The sequence below is a fragment of the Vitis vinifera genome, chromosome 13 (assembly GCF_030704535.1).
Source record: "Vitis vinifera cultivar Pinot Noir 40024 chromosome 13, ASM3070453v1".
NCBI lineage: Eukaryota > Viridiplantae > Streptophyta > Magnoliopsida > Vitales > Vitaceae > Vitis > Vitis vinifera.
Window position 1 is genome coordinate 21,128,845 of NC_081817.1, and position 23,546 is coordinate 21,152,390.

The 23,546-nt window shown below is 30.2% G+C and overlaps 1 protein-coding gene across 1 annotated transcript; it reads left to right on the forward strand.

Moving 5' to 3' along the window:
- Nucleotides 1-16,701: 16,701 nt before the first annotated feature.
- On the forward strand, nt 16,702-19,551 carry LOC104877876 ((-)-alpha-terpineol synthase). The gene is made up of 7 exons (XM_059742240.1): nt 16,702-16,924; nt 17,019-17,286; nt 17,507-17,882; nt 17,983-18,201; nt 18,299-18,437; nt 18,528-18,776; nt 18,886-19,551. The coding sequence occupies exons 1-7, from the start codon at nt 16,721-16,723 to the stop codon at nt 19,186-19,188; spliced, it is 1,758 nt and encodes a 585-aa protein (XP_059598223.1). The 5' UTR covers nt 16,702-16,720; the 3' UTR covers nt 19,189-19,551.
- Nucleotides 19,552-23,546: the final 3,995 nt, after the last annotated feature.

Sequence of the window (23,546 nt, forward strand, 5' to 3'; positions counted from 1 at the left end):
GGAGCAAAGCTTCCCACACGTTGGTAAACGACAATTTTAAAGCTTTGTGAATTTCAAAACCAATATTTTAAGTATTTAATGAATTAAATTATTACAAATATGTGTATCAACTAAAATATGAATGAAAAATTTTAGCTATTTTCTTTACTTTTCATAAAAATTAACCTTTAATTTTACCATTTTAAAACTAATTATAAGAATTTTTATTTTTTTTAATCTTATTTAAAAGTAATAGTCTTTTTTATTGTTTTAACTAAATTTAACAAATGATTTAAAACCTTATTAAATAGTTTAAAATATCATTAAAAAATACTCTAATAATTGAAAATTAAATTTTAAAAATCCCTTAAATAATGGTTACTCCTAAATAGAATATAGTAATTCTTATAAAACTAATTATAAGAATTTTTATTTTTTTTATTTTAAGGTAATACAAATATTTTAATATCTTAAAATTTTTCAAATAATTTTTAGAAAATATCATATTTTCAAAAGTTTTTATATCTTATATGTAAACAACTCCTAGTTCTATATTTGAAAACATAAAAGGGGAATAGGTGAATGTGGAGACGACCGCTTTCAATTTTTGTTTATCAAAAAGATTATTTTGGGTACAACATATGTTAATGTTACCTTAAATAATGATTATTTAATTAAAAGGATTATTTGATTAAAAAAGTCATTATAAATTTAATTTTAGAAATTTAATCCTTTATTATTTTTTTGGTTTTTTAAAAAAGAATATTTTTATTATTTTTTAAAAAAGGTTTATATGTAAATATTTGAAATAATAAAGGATATTTATGTAAAAAATTAATTACTTTTTTAGGAAAAATATGAAAAGGGTTAGATGAATGGATTTTGGAATTTTCCGAATCAATTCTTTAAATAAGCGTTAAAAGGGTAGAATAGTACATTCTATGGGAAAAGTGTCAGTATGAGCGAGTGGAAGAGAGTCCCCTCACGTGACCCTCTGGTTGTTCTCTTTCCTCACGTCAAAAACCCTAAACCCCTACAATTCCATCTTGATTCTCTGCTCTGCAACTAATGAGTCTTTGCCCAGCGGTTTCTAGGGTGTGGTTTTGCTTTGAGGTGCTTTGGTCTCTATATGCCAAATCCAGGTAATTTCTCTTGTAAGATCTTTCTTTTTTTGAATCAATCTCTGTCGAAATGGCTAAGCTTCCTTTGAAGAGTTTGCTTTGTTTGATGCAAAAACGTTTCCTCACAACATCTCCAACCCTGTATATATCTTCGTTGTCTTCTGCATCTTCAACATTATTATCACCATCGTACACAGCCCAATTTCTTGTGAAATCTTGTGGGCTTCCCTCGGACTCTGCCATTTCCATCTCTCAGAAGCTCAACCTTGATGAAAACAAATAGCAAAAACATGAGTCTATGCTCGAATTACTCAATCCTCTTGGATTCTCTGATACCCATATTGCAAAACTTGTGTCAAGGTATCCCCTGATCCTCCAATCCCAAGTAGATAAGCTCAAGCTTAAAATAGAGTATCTCCATGACAATGGCTTAGTGGGTCCGGTCCTTCATGAGCTTATTGTGTCTAATCCGAATATTTTGAGGCGAAGCTTGGATCATGGTTCAAAGTCGCAGTATCGGTCACTGACTCGGAGGGTCCCGAGGCGTATTGGTCTCGGTGTATCGGCTTGGTATCGGGTGATACGTAAAATAAGCTAATTAGAAAATTCAAAAAAATATAAAAATATTATGTAAATCATCAGAAAAATACATACAATTAAATAAGCTAAAAAAATTAAAAAAATAAAATTGTCTCACATTTAACATTATTTAAATAGTTATAAAAGTATCTACTCAAAGTTACTTATGATAATGCTAATAAAAAGAAAGTTATTTTATTTCAAATATAATAACATTTTTACTAACAACACATACAATACAACAATCAATTCCATGTTGAATGACGAGGGGGTTCAAAATCATCATCATCATCAGTCCTACAACGAGCATACAAATTGGGGTGGCAATTCCCGTAGTGAGGATATGATTGAAAGAGTGGTTCATAACTCAAATATGGTGGGTGAGATGATTGGTTTGATGATCCATAATCAGGAAAATATGGTTTCGAAGGCTGTTCGGGATCAACACCAGCTTGATAGTATCCAAAACCTCGATAAGCAATGCTACTGCTACTAGAAGATTGATCATATCCATATGAGTCACTAGCTCGTGTTCCAGTATTTGAATATCCCTCTGGATGCATCATTGGAAATTGATTAAAATCATTTCTACTAAAAGTACTGGAAGAGCTATCACGGTCTCTAAAGTTGTGATATGATCTATCATCTACCTCTCTGAAATATGGCCTTGATCCTATACCCAAATTTTGTAAGTGCTCATCAATACGGTGATGATTTGATCTATGATAATCATGCCCAATAGAATAATCATCATCGCTGGGAAATGTAGTTAGTCTTTCCAAATGCTTTCGTTGTTCCCATATCCCTGGTCGATATCCATGATCTGTATCTTGTGTGGCATAGTAATTTTCACCTCCTTGTGCCCATGACATGCCAGGATCTACTTGACTAACATAACCGCCCCCAGTGCTACCATCTCCCCCAATACCCTCACTAGTGCCACCAACTCCTCTATTGCCCCCACTAGTGCCACCACCCCGCCTACTGCCCCTATTGTCACCATCATCACTACTAGACTTGAAGAAATTGTTCTAGAAGCCTTACATTTACGACGGGAATCAACATCTCTTTCTCTACCTTCTTCATTAGTGGGAAGACCTTTATCCAACCAATCCAAATTATCAGATGATAAAATAGGCTCCTCTCCTTCTCGTATCCACTCATCTAATATATCATCATCATTAAAGATATGATTCAGATCAATTGGATTGTATAAATCTTCATTTCTTCGCTCTTGCATCAAATTCTTAACTCGAAGTCGCATATTGTAGTGCACATAAACTAACTTATGCAACTTTTTCATTGCCAAACGGTTGCGCAACTTTGTGTGAATCAATGACCATGTGCTCCAATTTCTTTCACAACCTGATGAAGAACAAGTTTGGCTTAAAATTTTAACAGCAATCTTTTGTAGATGTGGACCTTCGTCGCCATAGTTGTTCCACCATTCAGCTATAATAAAGAAAATGCATACTTATTAATCACTATGATATATTTAACAAAAAATGATGATAACTTCTTATTTGTAATAGACATAAATGTATTGAGTACCTGGAAGAGATTGATTTATTGCTTTCTTTGTGAGTGCACTTCCAAATTCTCCTTGGCCGTCAACAAATAATTTCACCTACATCATTAACAATTTTTTTTTTTTGTTAATGCACATTACATATACAAAATGCATTATATAAAGGTCACAAACTATTATTATACCTCGTTAATAGCTTTTGCTTGTCTATCCAAATCTGGCTCTAATCTCTTGATAACCTCCTTTAATCCAACTTTAATTTCCGGATGGTTGGAGAAATGCTTTGAATATTGGAACATTGGATTTAAAAATTATGCTGCCATAAGTTAAATAATGATCAGTTTATAATAATTTGTACTTAAAAAAATTAATAAAAAATATATAAAGAATTTTTTTATTACCTGCAGCATGCAAATGTCTGTGCAATTGACCTTCCCATCTTCTATCAATGACTTCCCAATACTTTTCCCATTGCTTGATTGATGCCTTGATAGCCAATTTAGCTCTATCCATTGCTTCATAAATGATTGATAGTGTGGGCTTTTTATCTTGATCAACCAATTTCAATACTTTGACGAGAGGTTCCATGATGGCTTGAACTTCTCCGGCCTTCTTCCAAAATCGCTCAGTTAAGATAAGGTTGGATACCTTATCTCTTACACTTTTTCTGCTCCTATCTTTATTGAATTCACGCCACTCATTTGTTGTGCACATTCTCTTCAAATCAGCCTCATAACGTATAAGACTCTCAAGTGAAATGAATTCAGTGGCAAAACGGGTTATTCCTGGCCTTAACAGATCTCTATCCTTGGTGAACACTTTCATAAAATTCACCACTTTCAAGCTATTATAAATAAATCCTATGATCATCTTAGCTTGATCTAATGTCTCCTTAATCTGCTTCATGCTTCCAATATCTTCAAGCATTAAATCAATACAGTGGGCTACACAAGGAGACCAAAACAAATGCTTTCGCTTCTCCATCAACAACATACCGACTGCTTTAAAACTTGCCTCATTATCAGTGACTACTTGAACAACATTTTCCTCCCCAACCTTCTCTACAACTTTATCCATAAGGGAAAAGATGTAGTCTGCTGTCTTAGGTATGTTGGTAGTGTCAACTGAAGAATGGTATATCATACTTCTATCACAATAAATCATGAAATTGATGATAGGCTTTCTAGTCCTAGAACTCCAACCATCACACATGATTGTGCACCCATAAATAGGCCATTTAGCCTTCAATGTTGTTATGTATACCTCAAGTTCTTGCACCTCCTCTTCCAAATATGTATTTCCAATTTGGTATCCCGTGGGACCCTTGATGCCTGGACCTGCTTCTGCTATGGTATCAATCATTGATTGATAGTAAGGCCCATTGTCAGCTGCATTAAAGGGTATTGCATTAAAGAGAAAGAATTTAGAAATAGCTTTACCCACTTTCTTCACGCCTTCAGTAGAAAACAAGCTTTTTATTGATTTCTGCTTTGATGGGAACATGTAGGGATCAATTCCTTTTGGAGGTATGCTAGCTCCTTCTCTTACACTGAAGCTACGTGTCAGTCCGCGCTTAATCCTAGCATTAGAAGGTTGTGAGGAACTACCATCCTGCTGATGCTCTTGTCCACCTTCTTCAAAAATTCGACGACTTTCTTTCATTGCTTGTTTCATTTGTCTTCTTTCAAAATCAGCCATAGCAACTTCCTCAATTTCATCATCAGAATCACCCTCATCAATTTCATAGAAATTATCTCTATTTAAGGAATTCAAAAGTCGTTCTTTTTTTTTCTTTAACTGTGCTTTTTCTTTTGAAGTATTAGACATATGTTGTCTAACACTATGTGACACTTCTACCGGTACACGTGGACATCCTTCCACTTGTCCAGATATATGTGCGATGTGTTGCTTTAATCTTGTTATACCGCCATGTATAACTTTCCCACAATATTTACACTTTGTGGTTCTTCTACTACCACCAACAGGTTCTGCATGCTCCCAACCAATATCATGTTTTGAAGCCATTTTGAAATTTTAACCTAACCATGTATAAAAGGAAAACAATTTACTTTTCAAATTGAATATATATAAACACATTTATATAAGAATTATAATATTCAATTTTCCACTCACTTATATGTTTCATATTGTTGTCATATAAAAATAAATTGTACTAAAAAAGCAATAAACATGATCTCACCTAAGTTCATCATTTTTTTTTTCCACTTATTTATATGTTTTTTAAATTAAAATCAATGTAATTGACCATGTAAATGCATACCCTTCATTCCGTATTATTAAATAATTTATGATTATTTGAAGAAAAAAATTTCAATAATGATTAATTTTGTATAGTAATTTAATTTTGCGATATAGTATTAATGTAATTGAGTAATAGGGAAATTTTTTGTCACTAATATAATCTAAATTTATTTATACTAATAGAAAATTGAGTGATATTTTTAAAGTATTCAAGACAATTTCTTGTACATTATATTTTTAAAAATTTTAAAATTCATGAAACAATTTAAAATTATTAATTATGTCTTATTTAGTTTATAAGACATATAGGAATAATATTTGAAAAGAAATAATATATTATATATAGCAACAATATTAAACCATATATAGAGAGTATATATATTAATTTGAAAAGGAATAACATATTATATATACGATATTATAATAAAATCATAGGTTAATTTTATTTTATTTTTATAAAAAAAATACTATTTTAGCATATGTTAGAAACATAAAAATATTAACATCTTTATCATTTTTTGGGTTAAAAATTAATAATAAATATTTAAACTAATAATTTTTCATAATATTTTATTTAAATTGAATAATTAATAAATTAAAAATGAGTCAAAATTTTCATTCCATGTACTCATTTATAATTGAATTATCAACATAATATTATAAAAAAAAAATTTATTTTATATGTAATTAATTAGATTGGTTTTTTAATTTCAAAATTATTTTTAAAAATTAAAAAAATCATGAAATAATTTAAAATTATTAATTATGTCTTATTTAGTATTTGAAAAGAAATAATAGATTATATATAGCAACATATTAAACCATATATAAAGATTATATATATTAATTTGAAAAGGAATAACATATTATATATATGATATTAAATAAAATTATAGGTTAATTTTATTTTATTTTTATAAAAAAAAAAAACTATTTTAGCATATGTTAGAAACATAAAAATATTAACATCTTTATCATTTTTTGGGTTAAAAATTAATAATAAATATTTAAACTAATAATTTTTCATAATATTTTATTTAAATTGAATAATTAATAAAGTTTAACTTTTTAAAAATGAGCAAAATTTTCATTCTATGTACTCATTTAGAATTGAATTATCAACATAATATTATAAAAAATTTTATTTTATATGTAATTAATTAGATTGGTTTTTAAATTTCAAAATTATTTTTAAAAATTAAAAAATTCATGAAATAATTTAAAATTATTAATTATATCTTATTTAGTTTATAAGATATATGACAACAATATTTGAAAATGAATAACAAATTATATATAGCAACAATATTCAATTATATATAGAGATTACATATATTAAATTGAAAAGGAATAATATATCATATAAATTAGGAACAATATTTAAGATTTGCAAGACTAAATCCTATTAAATCAAGTAATAAAATTCTAACCTATTCTATGATTGAATTAAATTATTCAATATAAGTCTATATGAATTTGTTACCTATCGGTCAAACGACTCAAACCTCCTGCCCAGGCTGCCCTAACCCCCTCTGTTTCTTCTTCTCCCCCAGCAACACCGCGTTTTGCCTCTATCTTCTTCTTCTTCCCCAAAACAACAACAGCCCTTACACAGCAACACCACGAAGGCCCTCTTCTTCTTCTTCCCCAACTCAGCAACACCACGAAGATGCTCTGATGCACTGATGCGGTCTTCTTCCCCAAACCACGAAGATGCAGCCTCTCGTGGCACGATCTGCTACCTTCCACCAAGCACCGCACCAAAGATGAGGATTATAGACTTCAGCAATGGTGGATTTCTTCAACCGAGCCTCTTTTTAAAGGCTTTTGAAAAATTGAAAGGGTCACGGACTCACAGGTTTGTCAAATCTTCACGGGTTTTTTTTTTAATTTTCATAGGTTTCATAGGTTTTCTTTTGTAGAGGAATCTCTGATTTCTCTGAAAAATCAAGATTTGTTGTGGGGCTTTTTGCAGAGAATCTATTGATTTTTTTCCCCGAGTTGACCGAGTTAACTCGGAATATCGGTCGACTCATCCGAGTCCAACCGATTCAGGCCGAGTCTAGGTATCTGGTATCGGACTCATCACGGTCCACTTCGAGGCGGATACGACTCGGCCGAGTCGTACCGGACTCGGCCGATTTTTTGAACGCTGGCTTGGATAAACATATAAAACCGTCACTCGATTTTCTCAAGGAGTTCCTTGAAACCAATGAGAAAATTGTAACAGCTATAAAGCGCGGATCATGGTTGTTAAGCTTCGATCTGAAGGGAATTTTGAAGCCAAACACTTTTCTTTTGATAAAAGAAGGGTTCCCTCGTAAAAGAATATCGCAATTGATTACATGACAACCGAGGGCTATAGTGCAAAATGTTGATAGGATGTTGTATGCCACAGAAAGGGCCAGAAGTTTGGATATCAAACCAACCGATTCTACATACGTAACTGCTATTCCAGTGATTCTCTTGATGACCGAATCAACTTGGAAAAGGAAAGTGGAACTGTATAAGAAGTTTGGTTTGACCGAAGTTGAGATTTTCAAAGCTATCAAGCGTCAACCATATTTTATGGCTTGTTCAGAGGAGAAAATCAAGAGTTTAATGAATTTTTATACCTACACAATGAAGTTGAAGCCATCTGCAATAGCTACTTATCCTAGGCTTCTTTTGTATTCATTTGATGCAAGGATACAACCAAGGTTTAATGTTTTGAACATCTTGGCTTCAAAGAAGCTGCTTAAGACGCACAAAAAGATTGCATGGTTGCTCACACAAAGCGAGGCTAAGTTCTTGACCAATTATGTGAACAAGTACGTGGACCAAGTTCCAGATTTAATGGAGCTATATCGTGGGGTCAAGACAATTGATCTCTAATGAAATTGAAGTAAGTTGTGTTTTATGGCACAACATTTTAAAAGTATAAGACACACATGCTCAAGACACACACACACACACATATATATGCTTTTAATTTGATTTTAATCATTGGCCTTGTCATCTTCTGACAGACATGCTCAAGACACACACACATATATGCTTTTAATTTGATTTTAATCATTGTCCTTGTTATCTTCTGATTGTTTTGGAGAGTGGTTTCATGAGGTCATTTGTGGTTGGTGGTTAATCATTATCACATTAGTGCTAGACCATTGCATTGGTTTCCATGGTGTTTTCATTGATGTTTCAATTTGACATAGTGCAAGTAAATTTCAAAAGTAGTCATTGCTAGAATGATAGACAAACCAATAGCTAAACAGGAAGGCATGGCCAGCTTTCAAGCACCTGTGCATTAAAAAATTTCCTAATAAATATTTTTCCAGTCATGATTATCACTGAAGTTTTGTTTTGTATTATTGATGTGCTCTTTGTTTGACTCTTTTATTGCATAAAACCAATTAACAATATCTTCCATAAAACCAATTAAAGATATCCTTAGAAATAGAACAAACTATTTGATATGATAAGTACAGCTCATGAGCCAAATGGGTTTGCAGTTTGTTTGTACTATTATAATGAAGTCTTTGTAGTTTTTATATTTATTATTTACTTCAATAACCAATATGAAGAAGCGGAATTCAATTATCTGATTAAAGGGGGGAAGTGAGTAGATATTAGAATTTCTAGTTTAGGGGCCTTGACAGGGATATGCAACCCTTAAATTTGGATGCATAGATGGGAAACAATTTTTCAGGTGGTCTGCTACTTGAAATATACTAAGTTAATTATAATTTTGTTTTACTTTGATGACATGGCCTTACTGTTGTAAGGTGCATTAAGCATCCCTGTGTAATCAAAACTTTGTTCTATTTTCTTCCATCTTGGGCTTCAACGATTGTCCTAGTGCAAACTGTTTGCTTGTACTGGCATTCTAAGTTTTATTTTCAATGTTGTTGGTAACTTTATTGGGCTAAGGACCAGGCCTCTGGAAGAAGTGAGGTGGATTAGGTATGGTTTTAATGTGGATGGATAGATGCTCAATCGAGGGTTTTGGTACTCCAAAAGAGCTTATCAGTTAATGCGTTTGTTTAAATAATATTGTGAAGGTTTACAACAAGGACAAGAAAGAGTTGTCATGTTAGGGTATCATCTTTGGTGGAGCTTATTTTAGGGAATCGAAGAAGATGATGCCATTATTTGATTTGTACTCTTACTGAGGTACTTGTTGTTATTCGATGTTGTTATTACCAGTCATCTTTCACTGCTCAACAATCACAATGCCATTGGTTGCTAGTTGCCATGGGCCTAGCCATATGTTTGGCTGGAGTCTTCTCCAGCTAATGATGCCCTGATCCCAAAGTGGTAGGATTATTTTCTAGGTAAGTGCTTCTATCCATATGGAGAATTTTCTGTTACCTAGTAGAACAATTTTACTTTGGAGCACTGCATATATGGATTCAACCTCTCTGGTTTCCATTCCAGGCTTTATATGTGTGAGAGCAAGGTCAATTGATTAGTCCTCATAGACTTTTAGAATCTTTGACAGTTTCACCCTTCCTATTCTTATCAAAATTTTCAAATTAGGCTCAGGGTATAGTTTCAACTTTTCTTTTCTTCAGTGCTACTACTAGTGGTGTTCCTTGTACTTGGAACTCTTGGGTACTACTGAAGGTGGGCTTTTTGCTTGGGAGGCTACTTGGGAAAAGGTTTTGACCTTGGATCATTTAAAGAGGAGAGGGTGGTCTTTAGCAAAGAAATGTTTCCTTTGTCAGTTAGAGGAGGAATCCATTGACCATATCCATATTCACTATGTAATGACAAGGGTTTAATGGCATTTACTATTTTCCTTATTTGGTGTGTCTTGGGTGCTTCCCTTTTCGGTCATAGAGATGCTTTTGGGATGACATGGCTTGTTTATGAGTAAAAAGTGGAAAAAGGCCCCCATATGCTTGTTTTGGACAATTTGGAAGAAAAGAAACAGTAGATCGTTTGAAAATGAGGAGCATTCTGATCAAGAGTTGAAACACCTTTTTTTCTATTATCTATTGGTTTGGTTTAAGTTGTTTATAGTTTTTGGTCCCCTTTCTCTAGTAGATTTTGTTGCCCCTCTTTTCTTGTGGAGCTATTTTTAGGCATTTGTTGTATATTTCCTATGTACTTTGTGGCACTTTGTTGGTGTTTCTTGTTTAGAATATTCTCTTGCTTTACTCATAAAAAATAAAATCAAAATGTCATTTTCCTATTAAATAACGATCATCTAAAATGTAAAATTCTTCTTGTTCTATTTAAAGGTTATAATGCATTTTGACTAAAAGGATTTGAAGTTGTTTCATTCTCTAAATTCTAAAGCTAAATTTATGATACCTTTCTTACTCATGTTATGTTTGGTTAACAGGATAAGATAGGATAAGATGTGGATATCCTAATATATCATTTCTAGTTAGATATGATATTCTATTATATTATACCTATCAAAAAATATATATATATTTTTTATATTATATTCCGTGGATGTTATGCTTATATTTGGTTTATAAAAAAATAAAAATATAATGGACACCCTAGTGTTTAATGTTACATGTTTATTTAAAATAAAAATTATATTACATTCAAATATTTGCTTTTGAAAAAAATATGAAATATATCTCATGTTTATTTCTTTTTTATTTCGTGAATAACACAATACGATACCATCATGAAAACACCCCAACAATGTAAAAGGGAAACCTTCATGAGTAGAGCAGTATAACAACAAGTTTCTTCTCCTCTTTTTCAATTTTTTTTATTTTCTTAAAAAATTGTAATTTTAGAATTTAATCAAAATGGCAATTTGATCAAATAAAAATATGAAGTCTTCAAAAGAATTATCATATTCACCCACCCTTTCCGGTCATTTTTTACCCCCACCTACCCTAAAGGGTAATTTTCCCAAAGAAAAAATTGCAACATCCATTAGGTGAGCCAAAACAAAGAAAAAGAAGCGGGAAAAAAATTGCGACATCCATTTGGCAAAGCCAAAAGTCAGTTTCGTGAAGCAAATATCTCAGGCAATGACAGTCTAGAAAGGCAGAGCAATATTTTAGAGCTGCTTTCTGCACAAATGAGTATGTACAAATTATGATAAAAAATCAAATTACAAGAATAGGCAAAATACATAACAAGAGAATTATGCAAAATGATTTATTGAACTAAATAAAAAAAATATTAAAAAATAGTTTTCAAGAAATTTCAAAGGATTTTATTAAAAACAATTTTGAATTAATGATTTTAATTTATTTATTTACAAAAAAGAGTTAATTTTATTTTCTCAATTTTATTTGTATTCAATTTTTTATTTTTTTTAAAAAAAAGTTATTTACACTTATTGTATCAAAAGAATTTATTATAAAATTTCAATTTGGTTACAAAAATTATTTTTATTTGCTTTTACTAAAAAGGAATGAATTTTTACAATTTTATTTACAAAAGTATTTTGATTCATTTTCATTTAAAAAAAGTGATTTATACAAATAATTTTTTAAAAAATAACTTTACTTGCAAAAAAAAAAAAAGACTTTTATAGCATTATTCAAAAATGTTAAAATTCAATCCAATTTTATTAAAAAATAATTTCTACAACTTTCATTTACAAAAATAACTCACATCCTATTCTTATTAAATATATATATATATATATATATATATATATTTAAATCCTCTATTTCTAAAAATTACTTTTAATCACATTTTAATTAAGAAAAAATAATTTATTTTAAAAAACCATTTTTTGGAAAATTTTATTAAAAATTAATTTTTGGGACAACTTTATTTACAAATCAATTTTTGGACAATCATTTAAATTTTTTTTCTTTTTATAAAAATTTTATTAAAAACAATTTTCTAGATTTTCCTAGAAACACTTTTTTGAATTTTTATTAAGAAAAATTATTTTTATTAAAAAGAATATTTTCTGAATTATTATTTTATTAAAACCTTTTACTGAATTGTTCTTCCTATTTAAACAAGATTTTTGGTTTGTTCAATATTCAATTCTGTACATAATGAATAAATATAAATAAATAAATATTTATAGAAACTAATAAAAAATAAAGCCAAATAGTAATGGGAAATAAAATGTGTACCCAAACAAGCCTACAACAAGGTCAATGTCTTCCTATAACTTTTCGAGTCTCACTTTTTTCCATGAAATTTCATGTTCCACGTGTAATAAATTCATGCTCAGACAATATAATTGTAGAATGAATCCATGCAAAAACAAAAATAGTCCAAATGTAAATATTAAAAAATTTACAAAGTTCAAAATAAATATTCAAGCTCAAATTTAAACTTCAAATTAGTCCAATAAATTTCATTAATTAAAAATGAGCCTAAATTAGCAAATTTTACCAACCAGAAATATCTCACATGCCATAAGCCCTAGTCCAAAAATTTTAAATTAATAACCAAAATACAAGAACAATCTAATAAGTTCAAAATATGATAAATTAAAATAAATTCCACTAGGCCTAAATTCAATATCCCCAAATTCAAACCCAATTTAATAAGCAAACTCAAATCCATAACCAAAATCAACCTAATTTAATATGCAAACCCAAATGTAACAAAAATACACCACAATATTATATTATGTCCAATTTAAATAATTCAAATGAACACAACCATATAAATTATCAATTAATCTAACCTGAATGAGTAAATTCCAAATTAATTTCACCAACAATAAATTAACACAAATTTTATATTAATTCACCAACAACAAATTAACCCAAATTCCATATTAATTAATAAAAGTCAAATTTCATATTAATTCAACAATCCAAATCTCATAAACAACAATAAACCTATACATTTTTTTGGAGACAATGAATGGATAGGAGGGAAAATAATAATAATAATAATAATAATAATAATAATAATAATAATAATAATAATAATAATAATAATAATAATAATAATAATAATAAATAAAATAATATGATATAAAATAATAAAAATAAATAATTAAATGGTGAGTGAGTAAAAAATATCATATGTAATCAAGATTTAAATCTAAGAATAAAATTTAACTCAAAATTAATGTAAAAATAAAATTGGGATAAATTTTGGGGTCTACAAACCTTCAATTTTTTTTTTTTTTATTATATTTTCTTCATCATTAAAATGAAATTCATATTTAACATACTAATTAAGTTCTAAAAATCTCCAACTATTCATTCTCTCTTTTTTTTTTAAAATAAATAAATAAATGATTGAAAAATAAAAATAAAAGCTTTGTGCTTATTGTACTCTATTAAATATTAAATTGTCTAAATGTTAGATGTAATATATTTAATTAATTTTCTTAATGGATTGTTTTAATTATTAAATTATAAACTTATATAAAAAATATTGTTAAAATAATAATTGACAAATTAAAAAAGACTTGCAAAGTTTTTATACTTTTGATTTGTTTGTAATCCAAAATCATTTAAATTTCTTTTATTACTTTCATTTTTTAATCAATTAATTTGTTTTTATTATTATTTTATTTTTTCTCCGAAAACAGATTATTGGTGCCACCATGTGGTATGGTATAGAAGAATCATGTTTCGCTACCAACCTTTTTAATACAAAGTTTTTTATTTAATTTTTTTAACTAAAATATAAAAACTGTATAACAATTTGTTTGGGTGCAAAGGCTCATCCTTTTCCACTACTTGGTCTTTTTCTAGTGTTATGTAAGCATCATTATCTCCCCTATATGTCTTGTTTCAATGCTAAGTCTTTTGTTAAGCATCATTGTCTACCCTACATTTCCTTTTCCAATACTAAGTCTTATTTTAGGCATCATTACCTACCATTTTAGGAGTTACTTATAACATCATGCATGTTATGTGATTGATGTTTTTTAATGCTTAGTCTCATTTTAGGCATCATTACCTACCTTTTTAGGAGTTACTTGTAACATCATGCATGTTATGTGATTGACGATTTCTAATGCTAAGTCTTATTTTAGGCATCATTACCTACCTTTTTAGGAGTTACTTATAACATCATGCATGTTATGTGATTGATGTTTTTTAATGGTACATCTCATTTTAGGCATCACTACCTACCTTTTTAGGAGTTCCTTGTAACATCATGCATGTTATGTGATTGGCGGTTTTTAATGCTAAGTCTCGTTTTAGGCATCATTACCTACCTTTTTAGGAGTTACTTAGTCTTTTATTTATTTATTTATTTTTATTTTTTATTGTTATGTAAGCATCATTATCTCCCCCTATATGTCTTGTTTCAATGCTAAGTCTTTTGTTAAGCATCATTGTCTACCCTACATAATATTAAGTTTTCAATAACATCATGCATGTTATGTGATTGACGTAGTAGTAGTAGTAGTAATAAAAATAATAATAATGATAATAATAATAATATGTGTATTTTATTTTCAATTAAAAATTTAATACAAAAATAAAATGTCTTAATTCCTTCAAAGAGATTAAAAATGTTTTTTTTTTTATTTCTAAATTCTAAAAGTAGATACCAACATAAGTCAACATGACATGGTACAAAGAATGTGATCAAGGTATAAAAAAAATATGATTAAAGTATGAAAAGTATGTTTAAGGTATGAAGAATGTGACAATGGTGCAATATAGTCGAAGTACATAGATAGGGAAAATTATGTTTATGAGAGCTTGAGAAGATCATTTAAAAATATAATGATCTAGGTATGTATAATTTGAATAAATTTGAAAAATACAAATAAGGTGAAAAATATATGACTAAGGACTAAGGTACAAAAAATATGTTTTAGGTACAAAGAATGTAACTAGGGTATAAAGAATATGACCTACTTATTGAAGTATGAAAAAGGTGACCAAGGTAATTAGGTGTAAAAAAAAGTGATTTAAATACAAAAAATGTTATCAAACTATTAAAATATAAAAAAATGTTACATGGATACAAAAATTGTTATAGCATGCAACAAATATAACTAGAATACAACATGAGTAACTAAAGTGCTAAGGTATGAATAATGCAACCTAAGTATAAAGAAAGTGACCGCGGGATACAAAAAATATGACAAAATATGATTAAGGTACTAAGATACAAAAAATGTTATCAAAGTATCAATGTACAAAGTATACCATCTAGAAATGAAAAAAAAAAAGTGATTTAGATACAAATAATGTAATCTAGATAAAAAAAAAATTGTGACCAAAGTATGAAAAATGTGTTTAAGGTATGAAGAATGAAATAACAATATCAAGGTATAAAATTTGTAATCTAAATGCAAAAAAGTATAAATCAAAATATGTATATATGAGGGATATAAAAAACAATATTATTATTTCACATGATATTTTTCTTTACATGATTATATTCACATAAAATAAATGAAGAATGTTTCAAGGTAATGAGACCTTCAATTGTGTTATATTTTCTTCATCATTAATCAAATTGAAATTCATTTTTAGCGTACTAATTAAGTTACACAAATCTACAATTTTTCATTCTCCTTCCTACAAAATTAAAAAATAAAGATAAATATTAATTTTTCCAAATGTTAGATGTAATATATTTAATTAATTTTCTTAATGAACTGTTTTATTTATTAAATCATAAACTTATATAAAAATTCTTATCAAAATAATAATTGACCAACTAAAAAAAAGTTGCAAAGTTATTATACTTTTGATATATATGCAATCCAAACTTATTTAAATTTCTTTGGTTACGTTCCTTTTGTTAACCGATTTATCTTATTATATATACAAGAAAACAAATTATTGGTGTCACCATGTGGTATAGTATAGAAGAATCATGCTTTGATACCAATTCTTTTTATTACAAAGTTTTTTATTTAAGTTTTTTAACTAAGATAAACAAAGTATTTAACATTTTGCTTGGATGCAAAGGTTTCCTTTTCCCTTGTTTAGTCTCTTTTTATTGTTAAAGGCCTATAAAGTATTTAACATTATTTAATTAAAAATGTTAAAGGCTCAATATCCAATGATCCCCCCTAGAACTGTGCAACACCAACCTTCTCAACTGTCTCAGCAAAGTCAATTCAATACTGGCCAAAAATGTTTTTATAGGCCTCTACAGTCTAAATTAAAACAACTTTGTTACAAATTTATTCCAAAACCCCTTTTTTAGATTTACTTGATCCAAGTCCTATTCTCATATTGCCAAAATAGTAAAAGTATTCGAGGTGGTTTCAAATCTTTTGAAATGAACAATTTGAAAATCATTTATAAAGTTAGGTTTGGAAGCGTTGCTTGAAACCTTTGTAGATGCTTATAAATACTAACATATCTCCACGGCTCTTTCCATGCTTGCTTCAATTCCTATTCTGATCACTCACACAAGACTTCCAATTATGAGAAGATCCAGCAGTTGCAAGGCTTCTCCTCCAGGAAACCAATCCATGATTGGCAACAGCACTTGCGAGGAAATCATTGTTCGGCGTACTGCAAACTACCATCCTCCCATTTGGGACTATGATTATGTGCAGTCACTGAGAAGTGATTATGTGGTAGGTTTATATATCATGAATATTGCTAACAGGTTAATTCTAGTTATTAATGTTCCACTTGGTGCTACTAACAAATACATGGTTATGTATGCAGGGAGAAATATACACCAGAAGACTTGATAAGCTAAAGAGAGATGTGAAGCCAATGCTTGGGAAAGTGAAGAAGCCTTTGGATCAGCTGGAGCTAATCGATGTTTTGCAAAGGCTTGGACTATATTATCACTTCAAGGATGCAATAAAGAGAATATTGGACAGCATATACAACCAGTACAATCAGCACGAAGAGTGGAAGAAAGATGATTTATACGCAACAGCTCTTGAATTTAGACTGTTAAGGCAGCATGGCTATGATGTGCCTGAAGGTGTGGCTGTGTAGGATTCACTTATTCATTTTGTTTGTTTTAAATAAGTTAAGAACTTAAATTTAAATGAACTATAGGCAACAATACAAATATTGGTCTCTTATTTGTTTATCCCTTTTTCTTTTGGAAGCTCTTATAATGCTTTTTGCAGATGTGTAAGCTATGACTTTATCCCAAATAAAATTAGGTACTTAACTAGAAAGCACTCTTATTAATGCAGATGTTTTTAGTAGATTCAAGGACGAAACAGGGATCTTTAAGGCATGCCTGTGTGAAGATATGAAGGGAGTGCTCTGCTTGTACGAAGCTTCATACCTTTGTGTACAAGGAGAAAGTACCTTGGAGCAGGCCAGAGATTTCGCACACAGACATCTTGGAAAGGGCCTTGAGCACAACATAGATCAAAATCTTGCCATTGAGGTGAACCATGCCTTAGAGCTTCCATTGCATTGGAGAATGCCAAGGTTAGAGGCAAGGTGGTTCATAGACATATACGAGAAAAGACAGGACATGAATCCTATCTTGCTGGAGTTTGCTAAATTGGACTTCAATATGGTACAAGCCACACACCAGGAGGATCTAAAACACATGTCTAGGTAATTAGTTCATCAACATTCTTAATGTTTTGAGATCCAGCCAAAAACTCTATATCATACTCTTAGAATATTTTTATTGTCTCTCTGGGCTCCTATAAAGCTGGTGGAGGAGTACACGCCTGGGAGAAAAGTTGAAATTTGCTAGGGACAGGCTGATGGAGAATTTCCTATGGACTGTGGGAGTGATATTCGAGCCTCAGTATGGATATTGTAGGAGAATGCTCACGAAGGTTGGCACATTCATAACAATAATTGATGATGTTTACGACGTTTATGGTACATTGGATGAACTTGAGCTTTTTACAGATGCTGTTGACAGGTTACTGTTTGTCTGTCTTCCCATATCCTCTATGCATCATATGCTTCTGATTTAGTCAGCTGCTCTAAAAATTCAAATATCTTCTTTACATATTTAGGTGGGATATCAATGCAATGGATCCACTTCCAGAATACATGAAGTTGTGCTTCCTTGCTCTCTACAACTCCACTAATGAAATGGCTTATGATGCTCTCAAGGAACATGGTTTACAGATAATTTCCTATCTTAGAAAAGTGGTATTATCTGCAACTCTGAACTCATTCCATTATATGCTGTTTACATGCATGTGGTACTCTTAACTCATGTTATTATGATTAATCCTTCAGTGGTCAGACTTATGTAAATCTTTCTTACTGGAGGCAAAGTGGTACTACAGTGGATATAAACCAACCCTACAAGAATACATTAGCAATGCATGGATTTCGATGTCAGGTCCTGTAGTACTAGTCCACGCTTATTTTTTTGTCACAAATCCAATCACCAAGGAGGCCTTGCAATCCTTAGAGAGATATCACAATATTATCCGCTGGTCATCAATGATTTCAAGGCTTTCAGATGATCTGGGAACATCACTGGTCTGTATGCTACTCTCTCTCACAATCTCCTTACGAGTCCTGATAAATGTATATTTCTGTAATTTCTGTTCATAGACACATTATAATGGTCTTTTTATCCTTGTCTTAGGATGAGTTGAAAAGAGGAGATGTTCCCAAGTCAATCCAGTGTTACATGTATGAAACTGGTGCTTCTGAAGAAGACGCCCGTAAACACATAAGCTATTTGATTGAAGGGACATGGAAGAAGCTAAATGAAGATGGAGCTGTAGAGTCTCCATTACCTGAAACTTTTATTAGAATTGCAACGAATTTTGCTAGGATGGCCCAGTGCATGTATCAGCATGGAGATGGACATGGTATTGAAGATGGTGAAACTAAGGATAGAGTGTTGTCACTACTCATTGAGCCCATTCCCGTACATAGACAATAACAAAAGGTTCCCAGTTTTAGTTCTGAATAATATTGATAACCAAATTTGATCTCGAGTCATGGGAAATTCTTGTAGCCCTGATGGATTCATATAATTTAAGGTCTTATAATAGGAGGGAAATGTAAATTTAGTACAAATAGTGGAGGCAAATTTGAACTTTTAGGTACGTAGTTGAAGTGATGTTAGTATCTCAGTTATATTTGGAGGGTTAATTAAGTATATAAAACAGTGACTTTTGAGCTTATTGTATTCTTCTTTAATTTCTTTGGTCTAGTGTTTGTTTCCCATTTTTAACCCAGATAAATTTGTACCAAAGCTTGCATATTGATGAGAAGTGAGACATTTCTATTTCAAGACTTCTAATTCAGAAAATTTAAGTTTGCTTTGTTCTTAAGATGTTGGGAGGTTTCAGAGCAAGGCTACATAAAAACATGATAAAATTAGTAAATGATTGCTCATTTTTTGGAAAATAAAAAGTAAAAATGATAAGAAGGCTCCCATGAATGATAGAAGGATTCTTATCAAGACAACTTGACCTTAAAGTTTATCATTATCAAGACTGAGGTTTCAAGAAAACCTCATCTTCGATTCCAAAGCTAAAGTTTTGACCATAAAAGAGAGTCACTGATATAGTAAGCACTTGAGTGATCCATGGTAATTAATCATTCAATTCATCTAAACAAAGGTTCTTTCTCAATTTTGTGAAAAGCAGGTACTAAGAAAGTTAAATAAGTAGGAATTTGATGAATGACATCATCAAGTTAACTATTAATGATTCATAAATAATAAAGAGAATGGATAGTTCTTCATCTATGTTGAAATAACTCTAACAATGATCTAAAATTATTGTGCTACATAGTGTAGAGAAATTCAGCTACTATGCAATTCTAGACAAATTAAGTATTAAAATAATGCCTTATGGCATTTTAATAAACTTAATTTTCATGAGCTATAAATAAAATTAAATAACCTTAAGATCACATAAATAAGTTGGGAAAGATTAACATTAACTTAAGTTATTAGTCGCTTCAATGTGTGCTGAAAGTGCCACATGTCATATCTAGGAAATGTCAAATGTCACACATAAAGACATTAAAAAAAAATTCCGCAATACATGACAAATGTGATCTATCTAAAATTTTAGAGGGAGGGGGTGGGTGTTAGGGGCATTTGTCACTTTTTAATTTAAGAAAAGACATCTAAGTCCACTCATAATTGAAGAGAGAGTTTAAAAGAGGGAAATTCTAAAGAAAACTTATTTCTCTTCATTTTTCCCTAAGGCTTAAAGAGGAAAATTCTAAAGAAAACCTATTTTCTTCATTTTCTTCTTCTTCAAGAGAGAGCGAGTTTAAAAGAAGGAAATTTTAAAGAAAACCTATTTCTCTTCATTCCTCCCTACTACTACTAGTGCTACTTTTCTTTTTACTCTTCCTTATTTTCATTGCCTCATTCTTTGGGAAAATATTGCTAGAGTTAGGTTGTTACATATGTGTTTAAGTCTTGAGTATTTTTAATTAGTTTTCCTTTACTTTTCATATTGTTTGATTGTTGAGAAAATGAACGAAAATGTTAATTAGTTAGTATAGAAATAATTTTTAATGTCAAATACATGTGTCTAGTTGTGAGTCTTCTCATTACTTAAAACAAGATCATAATGCAAGAGTTAGAACATTATTTTTTTTAGGTTATGGGTTGTTTGGTAGCTTAGAAAATGAAGGAAAATATTAGGTTCTAAGTCTTAGTCCATATATATTTGTTGAAACGGTATAGGAATGAACTCCTATGGCAATGCTGCTTATAGGGATTTGTTATGCCTTTTCAACCCACAATAGGAAACCTAAATTATTGCAATATTGGATAAACCCATTCAAAGCATAATCACGTTGAATGCAATATATTGAGTTAGTTGTTAAAAGTGTATGAGAATGAACTCCTTTGGTGATGCTACTAAAGGGGATTGGCAATACCTTTTCAACCCACAGTGGGTAAAAACTCAAATTATTGCAACCTTGAAAAACTTATTCAAAGCTTAATCATTTCTAATCCAATTAACATATTTGAGTTGGATTGATGGAGATAACTTTAATTTATGGATAAAAGAAACAATCTTATGGAAGAGGAATACCATGTCTTGGGTATTCTTACCAAATTATTTTTATAAAATATTATACTCAATAATGAATCTAACTACTTAAGCTTAGTTATATTTGAACAGTGTTAGCCTTAGAAGAAAATTCTAGTCAAGTTGTGAACCAATCACATTTCTTAAAATTTTGAGATTTTTTTGGAAGGATAATAGGACTTCTATTAATTTTGTAAAATAATTGACTCAATAGTGAGTCTAATCATCTAGGTTTCATTACATTTGGACTGCGATACTCTTGTGTAAAAATTCTAGATAAATTGATGAAAAATAAGGTGATTCAACTTAGTTTTGAACCATTGTGTTTCTTGAAATTACGGGATGCCTTGGCTAAGACTGTTAACCAATAGGTATTTTTGTACATTATTAAATTCAAAAATAAAACCAAAGAATCCAATTCCACTTGGTTTGAAATATGTTTGCATAAGAAAAAAATATGGTAGATGATAGAAGATTTTCAACATTATGTGTTGAAAAAATTTAGGATATGTGAAATTATGGTACTCTATATTTGAGTTTCTTATGGGCTTCCAAATCATTTTTATAATTTATTAGACTATCTTGAGAGTTTCATAATTTTAAAACTTTCTTATTTAGTGAGAAAAAAAATAGTGGTATTTCAACATGCTTTATTTTAAGCCCTTATTTTGGGCAAATATGATACCAATCTAATTTAAAGCTTAATTGGTTTTAGTAATGATTTGACTTAGTTGTTAATTTTTAAGGTATCTAGACTCATCAACAACCTTACTAGCCTAAGTTCCACATGATTTAGATTCCATTTTCCTAGATTCTTATTTTTAGAAAGTTTGTAAATTTCAATTTAAAGAGTTGTCTAAGTGGGACTAGGATATAAAGATGTTATAATATTAGTTCATGTTTTTGCTAGAATAAATCCCTTAAGAGCATAACATGGTGTAATTAAATTTTGGATTTTTATTGTTTATTTAATAAAATTCAAGTTCAGTTTCATCTATTCTATTTACATGTATTATACCTTGTAAGCGCTCTAACCTATGTCTTTTGCATTGTATGTGACTTAGGTGCATTAGAAGTTGTATAGAAGATCTAAGTCACAGGTTCCTTGCAAATAAATGACTTGTTCAAACTCGATTCTTAGGTTTAGGCCACTCATTATAAGTTATAATGTACCACCTCATAATTGGAGAGATGGTTAGTTTTGGCCATTAGGATGAGTTTTCCATGGTGAGTGCACTAATATGTGTGGTTATACATTGACCAGGACCTTCAATGAGTCATGATTTAAGGCTACCAAGTACTCATGACTTCATTACGTTGTCTCTCAACCTTAAGAGAATATTGAGCCTTGTGTTGAAGTGGTTTTGACGTACAAGTGAGATCGTAAGCTAATCATATATTCCCTATATATGGATTATGTCATTATTGATGAAAGTCAGTAACAATAGATATTCTTAATAGAGACATCATGATATCTTATGGAATTACGATAAAGTGTCCCCCTTAGGTGATCCTAAGGAGGCATGTTCATGTAAACTATGATCATAGTAGTTCCTTAAGTGGAACTTAACGTTAGTTCTTAGACAATTAAGACATGTTAGTTGAACATGCAATAGGAGGATTTGTAACTCAAGGATAATAGAGATAATCTTGAAAGACTATATCTTTCACCTTGTTAGATTATGGACACCAGTTCATGGGGAGACTGAATACGATGGATACAAGATCACAGACTTAAGCACATACTGTCTTTTTGTTATTTATATAGGATTCTGAAGTTCAATTGATTCTCTATAGTGAGATGTTGAATAAACTTCGAAATTAGATTGTAAGGGAACCAATATTCCTATAGGTCCTAGTGGTCCACACATAGAGCTCATATACCTTATTGGCACAAGTTATAAGAGTTAGATTGGCTATAAGTTCACTTTTGTGTATAAGGGGATTTTGGTATTTATGTAAGGTTGCGCAAGAGTAAGTGAACAAGGTCTCTAGATTATACTAATTCATTAATTAGTAGGCCCTATCGGGTTAATTAATCAATTAAGACCTATTTTGGGTGAGATTAAATAACTCAAGCCCTTAGTGCACTCAAGTCACTTAAGTTTATTGGGGAACCCTATAAATATCCTTTTAAGGATTAGGGTTTTCATAACTTGTTTCATAAATTCGTCTTCTACCTCCAAAAAGAGATCTAGGAAAGAGAGAATTATAGCCTTCACCATTTCTCCTATCC